General features: G+C 33.2%; 1 protein-coding gene across 1 annotated transcript; it reads right to left on the bottom strand.

Moving 5' to 3' along the window:
• Positions 1–348: 348 nt before the first annotated feature.
• LOC117108360 lies at positions 349–7,575 on the bottom strand. Its single transcript, XM_033250357.1, has 6 exons — positions 7,490–7,575; positions 6,098–6,247; positions 5,126–5,222; positions 4,199–4,291; positions 3,858–3,965; positions 349–2,073 (listed from the first exon to the last, which is right to left on the bottom strand). The coding sequence occupies exons 1-6, from the start codon at positions 7,567–7,569 to the stop codon at positions 1,045–1,047; spliced, it is 1,557 nt and encodes a 518-aa protein (XP_033106248.1). The 5' UTR covers positions 7,570–7,575; the 3' UTR covers positions 349–1,044.
• Positions 7,576–11,453: the final 3,878 nt, after the last annotated feature.

Here is an 11,453-nt window from a genome sequence, read left to right as displayed (position 1 = left end):
TATTTAAGTAAAACAATGGTTTATGTACATGTAGGGAGCACTGTATGTGTGAACTATGATGTAAACAAGCATATTGCGCTATTTTTGGCCCAAAGCATTGGATAACAACTTGACTTTGACTGTTTTTAAAAAAAGTTTTTGGGACTTTTTTGCACCAAGCCTCTTAGCTTTTACACCCAGGCCTGGCTGAAGACTGAGTGGTTAATTCTAGGCAAATAATTGTGTTGCATTTGTGGAAGTGCTTTGCAATTTGTGTAAAACGTGTCACATTTTGCGATGCGATACTGTGTAAATCGAACACTGGTTAAGGAAAACAGATTCACAAATCATTTCATATATTTTACATTCAGATAACAAGTACAATTCTGTAAAGGACATGAAAGCATTGATAAGCAATTAGTATGACATTGTTCTACCAATAAGTAATTAATGTTATTAAAAGCAATTTGATAGCAAAGAATTAAAAGAAAATACTTTTATGAAGAATAAACTCTTTGAAAACTTTTTGATTTTGTTTTAAAAATCTTCTTTAATTTAAAAAGATGTATATCTTCTTGTCAAAGAGTATTTTATGAAACTGCATTAATCGATTGTACGTGAAATGGCAAAGAGCCCATAACATCTTAAACACAATAAGAAACTGATTTATACTTAGTTTCTATTTGTCTATCATATAAAACTTTTCAATATTTAAATTTTAAACACAATAGTTTGATTAAATAAGCTATAACTGAGCAGGTAGTAAAGTTAAATTTTGTATTTTTATGGTTTTGTTTAAAGGAATTTATCAGTTTGCACCTGAGCGGTAGTCTTATTTAACCTGCTAATCATGTTTAAAAGCATATTTACAGCATGTTACCAATACTTTTTTTTAAAGTATTGTAAAAGTAATGTTGACTGTGTTCTGTACATGTAACTTGATATTACATCTACTTTGTAAAACTATCAACATTTCTTACTTTTTTTAAATAAATGAAAACAAAATTGGTCTTTTTAAAAAAAGTTCAAATATTTAAAAGCTACTGAAAAAAAACAACTTGGCAATTACAGAGTATTAAATTTGAAAGACTCAGTACTCGTTAGGGTATTCAAGAATTCTTCTTCAAATTCTTGATATGAATTGTAAGTCTTTGGCAAATGGATCAAGTTAGCACAAGTATTTGCCCTAACAGCTCTTGCCAAGCCACTGTCAGCATTGAATTCAATTGTAATTGGTGTATCATGAGGAAGATTAGTAGACGAAGTAACATACAAAAGGAATCGTTCTGCCATGTTACTCTCATTGCAATGGGCTATAACAAATCTAGATAAAAAGCCATAAACTTTAGACTCATTTGATGTTAAAGATGATTTGGTTTTCAACTTATTTATAATGGAACAAGGTGTTGGATGCTCATTAATAATTTTTTCTGCTTCATCTACCGAATATGATTTACATCCACCCATTCTCTTACATCGTTTAAATTCATCTGCAACACTTCTACAAGCTGGCTTTTCAATCATATCTGAGTGTGCCAAATTGATTAGAACTTCTTGCCAATTACTATCATCAATGTTGACATGTAAGGCATTTGGAGTAAGATTATTAGATATTTTCTTGATAACTTCAAATAGGCCTTCTTTACTTTCACTAGACATGTTTTGCAAACTGTAATTTACTCCCGATAAGAGGATAGATTTTTCACTACTGCTTAATGGTAAATAATTTATATATGACTTAATTAGACATTCTTTATATTTTCTAACATCTTTTTCAGTTAACATTTCAAATATGAAAGCTTTGCAAATGAATGCAGGAAAGCCATCAGTTAACATGAAAGTGTGGTAAAGAACTCGGCCAAGCATTTTGGATTGCATGCCAGAAGTTCCTGGGATCAATTCTTTATCCCCTTCATACAACTGATATTTGCCTTGGATGTGGAATAATCTGAGGGCTTCTTTTGTAGGTCCGAGTCCAACTGCAGGCTCATCCTCAATCTTAATTCTGAGTGCATCAAGATCATTGTAACGGTACTTCTCAAGCTTATAAAGCTCTGAGAGGTAATTGTAAACAGATTCCCTTTTCAAAGTTATCTGTGAAAGTTGAAGAAAATTGAAAAAAAATATATTAATATGTATTTTTTTAGACATACAGTGTTAGAATCTTTAATTGCAAATTCACAGTGATAGGCTATACTGCTGTACGTTTATAATTTATTGTACTTTTATTTGTATGCATGCTTGAGTAATCTCTAATATTACGTAGTGAGGACTCCGCGTGAATAATTATGGATGCATGAAATTTCAGGTGTTAACTCATTATATGTTGTTGTTCGATAGAGATAGTTTTTTTCTTACTTTGTTGTGTTCGTTATACTAGAAAGACCACTTTGATTTATCAGCTATTCAGTTTGTTACTATCTTATACTTTGTTGCTGCATGCGAAAGCATTAAATCATGATCATTTAAACTTACTTTTTTGTTTTTGTTTAGCTGTATTTGAATCAATTGCCTTTGTTGCTTTAAAAGGAGTGTGGGCTCTACAAAATATTAACGTAGTGTAGGCTCCGATACATACAAGTTTATCTTACAGATTCAACTGATATTCAGATGCCCTCTTAATCAGTGGCGGACTGTCAAGCAAGCAAGGTATGCAGTGCAGTCTCCTATATACACCCTAATTTTTCAAGTGAATGCTATTCATTGGAATAGCAAAGTTTTTTAATATTTCGCCTACTTTGGTACCTACTGTAGGATAAGTCACAGTCGGGCCTACCGCATGGGTGGTCTTCGATATCATATCCAATCACATATTCAGTGAGTCAATGGGTGTCAGAGCATACCCTACAAAGCTTAAATTTGCTATTGTGACAACCGTGTGATGGCGTCAGAATAGCTAATTTAACACTGGAATGGAAGCCGTGCTTCCAAGAGTATATGCGCATGCTCTTCTCACAAATCGGGACCTCCACTGCCGATCGGGTATTCTATCTATAAGCCTAATCTGAATCAATTAAAGCTCAAATATATTTACATACACATGCATTGTATTTTGACTATAGTATGCAATCTAATTCTGTATAGTAGTAGGCTTTCTATCTCTAGCAGGCCCTAGCATCAGTGGCGGGTCTTGAAATGGAAGGGAGCTGATGGTGTTAGGAAGGTAAAGTGGAGGATCGGTGATTATGAGGAGATATTTAATTCATTATTTGTGGGTGGGGGTGCAGCTGGGGGATGGGTGAGTATTTTTTTTAGGGGTAGGGGAGGGCGTGCAGCCCCTTGTACATCTTGCCAATACCTAACATATCCTGCAATTTACCCTACGGTCCGCCACTGCTCTTAATAAATTAAATATTGTGGTGTTTCGTAAGTCTCAATATGTGTCTGGGAGTGGACATGTTTTTAGTTATGAAAAGAAATGCTGTGCTGTCAGGGAATTTGAACCTAGGACCATGAGATTGGAAAGTGTGCATCTCAAACACTAAGATATCTTCTCACTATGAAATATTGAATGTACTATATAAATGACCAAAAAAACAATGTGCTTGGATGTTTTGTATTATCTGACAGAATTAAAATAATACTTGTTGCAACAAGTCTTATATGTTTGCCATTTTAAGATTCAGATAAGTTAATGTAATAAGCCTCCAAAATGGTACTACTGTACCATTCTTATTTAGGCTACTACTTCTGTACCACTTATTACCTGACAGGGGCCCAGAGTTTTCAATAATCTACTATTAAAATTGATGTTAATAAATATGGTAATTTTAACAATGTAGGAAAATCTTGACAAATTGGTTATTTAATTACTGCAATTATCAGCTAAGTTCCAGATTGGTTGGAATAGAGTTGTAATATTTATATTCGGTACCTACCAGAGGCTCTATGTCTAAACCTTGGTTGAAACTGTCAGTTACATAGCTTACACGTCTTCCTACAAGTCCCAAATCATCCGAACTGTCTTGATAACCAAAAGAATCTCTCTAAGGATTGTCAACAAAACCAGTTATTAGTTATAATTATTATAGCATATGATATTCAGTATTAGATATGTAAATGAAGAAAATATCAAATATTTGGAAAACTGTTTTATTTTGACAGCTGAGAAAAAATATAGTAATTACAATAAGTGCCCAAATAAATGCCTCACCAAGCATTATTTTTCCTTCACTAATTGCTGCAGCATTTATTAGAAACAATTATATTTTAAACCTACCATAGGCTCTGTGTTGAAACCTTGGTTGAATCTTCCAGTTACATAACTGTGTCTTTGTTCAAGACCTAATTCATCCGAACTGTCAGCATCTCTCTGAGGATTGCAAACAAATCCAGTTATTATAATCAGTAGCAGAAAAATCCACATTCACTTGTTGCTTACGATTATATGACAAACAGTACTCTACTTTAATTTTTGCATACATGTCAGTTTGTTATCATCAAGACTAATTTTTATTTTAATACATTTTTAATACTTGTCTTTGCTTATTTTAAGACAATATAATAATAATAATAATATATTCATTTCCTCAAATACATCAGGGTGGATCCAAGGAGAAACAAGGTTCTTATAGCACCCCAAAACATAAAACACGTGACAGCAAGGATACCTTTTTACTTGGGTTTGATTTAACTATGTAAGAAAATATTAAAATTATCTATTATAATTATTATTTAATAGAATTTTTTTTTAATTATTCTTTTTATTTATTATTGATCAAGTAAGCACGATATTTGACCTCTTAATAAGAATACAATAACTGACATGCACCTTTTGGTCCTGTAATGTAAATGCATGAACATTGCATTGTAATCCTAAATTAAAATCTATTAGGTAACCCTTTCCAGTCGTATGGTGTCTTGACGACGCCCTCTTTGACCATACTATATATAGCGCGGTGCGTCGTACATACGCTCTTTATAGATATAATGCTAATTTTGTTATAGCTAGGCTGCCCTCGATAGGATTGATGTAGGAGTATTTCTGTAAAGGGCCTCCTACATTCAGACCAAATAGAATGCCTTAGCCCAGTAAAAACCCAACATTTAGTGTAGATGATGTAATTTCTCAACTTTGGTACAGCCTCAGGCAATGGTAATGGGACAGACTGGAAAGGGTTCATTAATGAAGAAAATATAATTTTACCGTAGAGGCACTGGGTGAAATGACATTGTGAAACTCATGGTTGTCTTCATTCTTCAACTCACTGTCGTCCACAAAACCTGAATCATCTGCTTCTGGTCTGTAAAGAAATATTATAATTTTTATAAGTTAATTGTGATGTCATTGAATCTCAATTATTTTCCTGTCCCAAAACACTAATTTTTCATTAATGTACTGGTATGTAATATTGCGCTGCAAGAAATTTTTTGTTTCTAGTCAATGGTGCTTAGCTAGCTAGTAAACAATGTGTGTCTGCAGAAAGTCAGGCTCTGGAAGAAAACATTTTTTTGATATGTTGTAGAACTGATTTTTCTGAGACAGAAAAAAATTGTTTGACGAAAATCTGAGCAATGGTGAATGAGATACAGATTTTTGAATATTTAAAAACTCTGGGTTCCCCAGTTTTTCGTCAAACAACTTTTTTCTGTCTCAGAAAAATTGTTTTCCCTCCGGAGCCTGATTTTAAAGTTTTCCTGGTTTTGGGCAAGTAGATCTGTAAAAAATGTATAAATTATCATACTTCAGCCAGACTATTAAATTTTTTGCACTTTTTGAGGGCCGCTTATTCAGACGCTTATGAAACCAGGGGGCTCTTATAAAAGAAAAAAATTGAAGGGTGCTTACTGGAACTTGGAAAATTCAATGGGCGCTTTTTGAATGAAAAATGGATTATTAATTGTACCCCATGAATGAACCCCATGAATGAAGTAACTATGTGTAGTCGAGTACAATTACCAGTACTATTTTCTGGACTCTCTCTCTTTACGAGTTTCTGTTAATCACAAAGGCAACCGGTGAAGTACGTGTGTGTTAAAATTGAGGTGGCTCTTATTCAAATTGGAAACTTTTTCAAACGAGGCATTTAAGAAAGTGAGTGGGGGGACAGTTTTTCACATGATTCATTGTCAATTTCTTGATTATATATTATATTATATTCTTTTTTTTTCAACTTACATATTTTCTTGTGGATCTTCAATTCCTGTGAGTTTCATTGCAAAGTTGATGTTCTCATAGTTTTCAACCATTCCAGCTATTAGAGGAGGTATGTAATCGCCTGTTGTTGGTGGTCCCCTCAGAGGTAAAGGTTCGATTTCATCAGTATCGCTGTAATGATAGTGTAAATGATTTTTATTGATCATTAGATTTCCAAGTATAGTTTTATATACAATACAGGCCCATAGCCAATGAGCAAAACACTTTTTTTTTTTAGAAAATCCTCATATTACCATTGTTTTTAATTTACTTTTTAGTTTCACATTTGCAACTTTTTCGTGTATATGGAAAAAGAAATGGACTTGTATAGCGCCTTACAGTAGGTACAATACATAATGTACAGGTAATCTGCAATGAAATATTTTTTTGTTTTTTAATGGAAGTTATAAGGTTCTTGTATTTTTTTTTTATTCTTAATTTTCTTTCTGTATTATTTTTATGGTATTCAGTACTAGTCACTGAATAGTTACATCCTAATTGAAGAAAGCTTAAAAATAAACACCTATCTCCTACATAATTTTCAACACTCGTCTGTCATATTATTCCTTTAAGCTGTGGCAGTCACTGCATCATACTATAGTCGACCGACAAACCCACTTTGCTCCGATGATTAGTGGCGGCAGTCTGAACGGATCATCATTAAAAGCAAATCTGATGTGCACACTTCATGGCAGTGCATCTCCATAGAATTGATATAAAACATGAAATAACTTTATATTTAAAAGTCTACAATGAAATAATATGTTATATTAAAACAATTAAGCATTAGCTAATATACAGACTTTTTACCATAAAAATTATTAAATATAAAATCAGGGCATTTCTTAGTGTCACAATATTAACACACAGTAGGAAAAAAAAGATAAAATAAAAAATAACAAAAGAACCTTTTAATAACTTTCATTATAACAAAAAAATGTTTCATTGCAGATTACATTATGTATTGTACATACTGCCTATCACAAAGTAACATTCCTAGATCTCAATATAGAAGAGTATGGTAGTTTTGAGATATTCTGGGATTAAGTATATCATGTTGACACGACATTCACGTTCTACTTATTTTATGTAGTGCTTTAATACACATTGGTAATACATTTCAATATTTCCTGTAACATAACTTACCTATTTAAACAAACATATAAGCCTTTATCTTGCATCTGAATTACTTCCTGTTATTCAGCAATATGCTAAAGGTCGGTTCTCAATCGTTCTTTTTAATCAACATATAATTTGCGTACTTACTGGTCAGATACCTCGGTGTATCTGTATTGTAAAAGCAATTGAATTCTTGAAAACTATACTGAGAAGTAGGCCTAAAGGGCCTACATAAAATGACAGTTATAAACTTACCTAGAATGCAGTATTTCTTCAGACAAATTAAAGTATTGTTCACCAGAGCTGTACTGTATGCCTTCACTGTTAGTCGCCATTTTGAAAAATAATGATATCACCTGACCTGCCCTATGACGTAAATTGTCTATTTCAAACGTTGAGGGCGTTAATCTTTTGTAATGATGATTTTGAAATTTGTATTATCACAGATCCTATGTACTGTACAGTATTAGGATCTGTGGTTTTATTGTATGACTCATATCTCGGTGGAACCCTCCACATTTGTGTGGGTGTATTATATTTCAGGTGATTGATCTAATACCCTGGATTTTCCTGGAACATCCAGGGTCTTATGTTGTTATTATCATCGAACACTTCATACCAATTAATTAGCCTTTTTTAGCTCATATGTTTTATCCATTATGTTGTATAAGGCCCATAAAATAATGATTAGTTTGTCATCCTATCTAGACTGGAAAAATAGCGAGGGAGGAGGGCTTTTTATTTTAATTTTTTTTTTGCTAAAGTCAAATAAGGTTATTTGCTGGTGCATTGATATTCAAATTAAGAAATGAATGAGATAATACAAACAATATCTACTATTTACTAAAAACAATGAACAATATGTAATACTTTTCAACAAAAAAAAATTTCCCCCCAAAATAAAAAAATTATTTTGATAAAACCAAATAACACCATTAGGTTGTCTGCTGGTGCATTGATACTCTAATTAAAACATGACTGATAATATAAACAATATCTACTATTTACTAATGACAGTGAACAAAATAATAATTTGTTTAAAAAAAAACATAAAATTTTGGTTTTTTTTCAATACCATAGAAAACATGCGCACAAGGGTGATATAATTTTTTTTTTATTCAGCCTAGCATTTTTTTTAAATATTTTTAGTAGAGTTCAGTATAGCTCAAGAAGTTAACATAATTTTTGAAATCCACCAGATTTTACATGCCAAAGAATGGGGAAGATTGGAAGGCTTTTTGCTTGTGGATTTTCCTTTCATTTAATAATAATGCAATAACATCAAATCATTGATTTATATTATATGCTACTATTTGTTTCCAGCTGTACCTTTGTGTTATAGAGTGTATCTGAGTGTTATTTGAATCTATGTAACACACCCTTTATAATACAATACAGTTGGTGTACCTACCTGTCATTTGGGGCCATTTTTCAGTGGCCTTTTTTCTTGGGCCATTTTTACATAAAGTCCATGTACAATAATAATATTCTATGTTTGAAAAGTGTGTAAAATAAGAACAAATTAAGAACATTTTGAGCCTGAAATCGGCCAAAAAATACTGACACTGAGTCTGGGTAAAATTTTACTTCAAATATTAGGACCAAAATCAAATACTGAAAATCGTCTGTTTTGATTTCTAGATCGCGGGAAATGAGCTTTCTCAACTTCTAATTTTTTCATTGTAGCAAAAACAATTTCAGCTCATGGGTCCTGAAAAGGTAGGTCTAGAATTTTTGTTTGTTTGTTTTTGCCCAATTGGGGGTCAGGACCCCCCAGATCCCTCACATCTGCCAGTGAGTTCACATATGTTACACAACATGGCAATTAAATATCAAGATTCACATACATATTAATTGCTTTAAAAACAATATGCAGGTAAGTTTATAGTGGACGGCCTCTCTCAGTTCAGCGATGAAGGACAGGTTGTCGACAAGTATACCATTTTTCACACACTGTACACTGCTTCAAGGTTGAAGCTTTTGCTGTAACTACAGCACTCTGTTCTGGCAAATGGCACGAAACACACACACACACACACACACTCAAGAAAGAGGCGAAGACCAAGTATTCATCTGGAGTAGATTTGGTTTATTAATACGATACAGGAATTATATTTTACACTGAATCTCCAATCCCAATTAGAATATTCGTATTTTTATCTCCGGTAAACTCCAGTTTAAGAGCAATTTTTAACTATATAACATCATTAATCCTAGCTGGCACTACTACCGTAAGTGACTGTAAGTATTATGCTGTATTGTGTAATTTGCATGTTTGTTCGGCTAAATAAAGAATGAATCCTACCTATCTGCATGATAAATTCTGAAGTACTGTATTTAAACACAATTATTTTATGAATTGAGTTACAAATTTTGTTAGGTACACCATTGAAGTTGAAACCTGTTCAATGATTGGCGTCAAAATGAAGTTATCAGCTTCGCACCTGATTTTGTAAACTCGGTATTTAATTTATCAAGTTACAAATCTTGTTAGGTAAACCAGTGAAGTTGAAACCTGTTCAATGATTGACGTCAAAATGAAGTTATCAGCTTCGCACCTGATTTTGTAAACTCGGGATTTAATTTATCATGTTTATAGTACATTTTCCTTTTTGTAAAATCCATTTTTGACTCTAGTCTAAAATGTCACTTAGATTACACCTATTTGCGTTTACTATCTGTATTTTTTAACCTTTATCTTTAAAAAGAACGCGAATAGAAGTGATATTTTAAGCAACTTCATCCGCTGTTGTATTACAGCACTTGCTTTCGGGTTTTCCTTTCTATCACCACCATTTTGATCCAGCTGCTCACCACTGTAATTGTAGTTTTCTTCACCATCCAATCCTGTGGTGCTCCAAACATATGGTATAAAGACTTTAGTACCAATTTTTTTTATGATATTCACCACGACTTGGCTGTACTTCCTGTTCGATCTGAAAGAAAATTATTTTTTAAAATGTGTTAGGACTTTATTCAAGTTAGTAATGAATAACAGATTTATGTTTAGTAATAGACTGCAAAATATTAAATTTTGTCACATTCACAAATCATTTGATTCACTTTTCAGAAATCTGGTAAGGTTTAAATAGTGTTTAACTACAGGTATATGTTTTTTTATGCAATTAAATAACGCATTACACATCAAATTGGTGTTGTCTTAGATATTGAGAAGCAAAGTTTGCACAGCAAAATGGATTGACAAAAGCGGTTGGTGCATGGTTGTGGCTTGGACTCCCAACCTTGAGGTCGGGGTTTCGTGATGTGCAATTCACTTGTGTTCTTGGGCAAGGCACTTTACCTACGGCCCTCTCCGCCCAGGAGAACAAGTGCCTGGTAGGTTGAAACACAACCATGTGCTGCTTACAGCTGAAACATTATGGAATTCTACAAAGGGCCTGTTCCATAATAATAATTTATAAAGCACACAAATCCACTGCGGTAGTGCTCAAGGTGCTACAGGAAAGAACCAAAAATTACCATGAACCAAGCTACAAGAAAAGAAACACCCGGCATGCCATCACCGCACCGTTTACAAGCAATTTAAGGTACATATGTGCATTAACAAAATTAAAATAAAATACAGACAAAATATTATTATTATGATAAGGGAGACCTTACAACAGTTGTATGCTAAATAAGAACAACAAATAGAGGTTGTTAAAAAAAAAAAGTAAATTAAAAAAACCAAAAAATCAAGCTAGTCACTCCAGTAAATTATTAATGTTTGAAAAGGTTATTTCAATAATTTACACCATTAACGTCATTAGATGTGAAGTTCCCTCACAAAATACTTGGCTAAGGCTTGAGCTGAAATTTTAAATCCTCCCTCAAATCTGCCATTCTCATACAGCATCTGTATGTTTAAGCCAAATGGTGTGAAATAAGAACAAAATAAGAACATTTTGAGCCTGAAATTGTTGAAAAATAAGAACACTGAGCCTGGGGAAAATAATAATAATAGTGTAGTTTTATATAGCCCACATATCCATCTAATGTAAGATGCTCATGGCGCTTGAAATGTGGACTCTGAACTCGACCAATGACTTTCTTCGTCCCTAAGGGTCCCTTCGTGTCTGTACTACCCGGTAACCCGGTACCAGCAACTCTCATCGTCCACCGCAGGGGCTGTCTGTTCCAGTACACCGGGGTAACCCCCTACTCGTCTCGAAGGATGTACAGGGTTCTTTATAGTGCACACGAGCCATTGTATACACTG

The sequence above is a fragment of the Anneissia japonica genome, unplaced genomic scaffold (assembly GCF_011630105.1).
Source record: "Anneissia japonica isolate Jap-2015-1 unplaced genomic scaffold, ASM1163010v1 scaffold26_len2425191_cov177, whole genome shotgun sequence".
Taxonomy (NCBI): domain Eukaryota; kingdom Metazoa; phylum Echinodermata; class Crinoidea; order Comatulida; family Comatulidae; genus Anneissia; species Anneissia japonica.
This window is presented reverse-complemented; position numbering and strand designations above follow the sequence as displayed.

Bases quoted from the DNA above. Each gene is read 5' to 3' on its own strand.
- LOC117108360 (XM_033250357.1), bottom strand. From the start codon at position 7,569: ATGGCGACTAACAGTGAAGGCATACAGTACAGCTCTGGTGAACAATAC. The intron at 6,248-7,489 runs GTAAGTTTATAA...CTATCATTACAG, and splicing joins GAAGAAATACTGCATTCTAG to CGATACTGATGAAATCGAAC. The intron at 3,966-4,198 runs GTAGGTTTAAAA...GACAATCCTTAG, and splicing joins GTTTCAACACAGAGCCTATG to AGAGATTCTTTTGGTTATCA.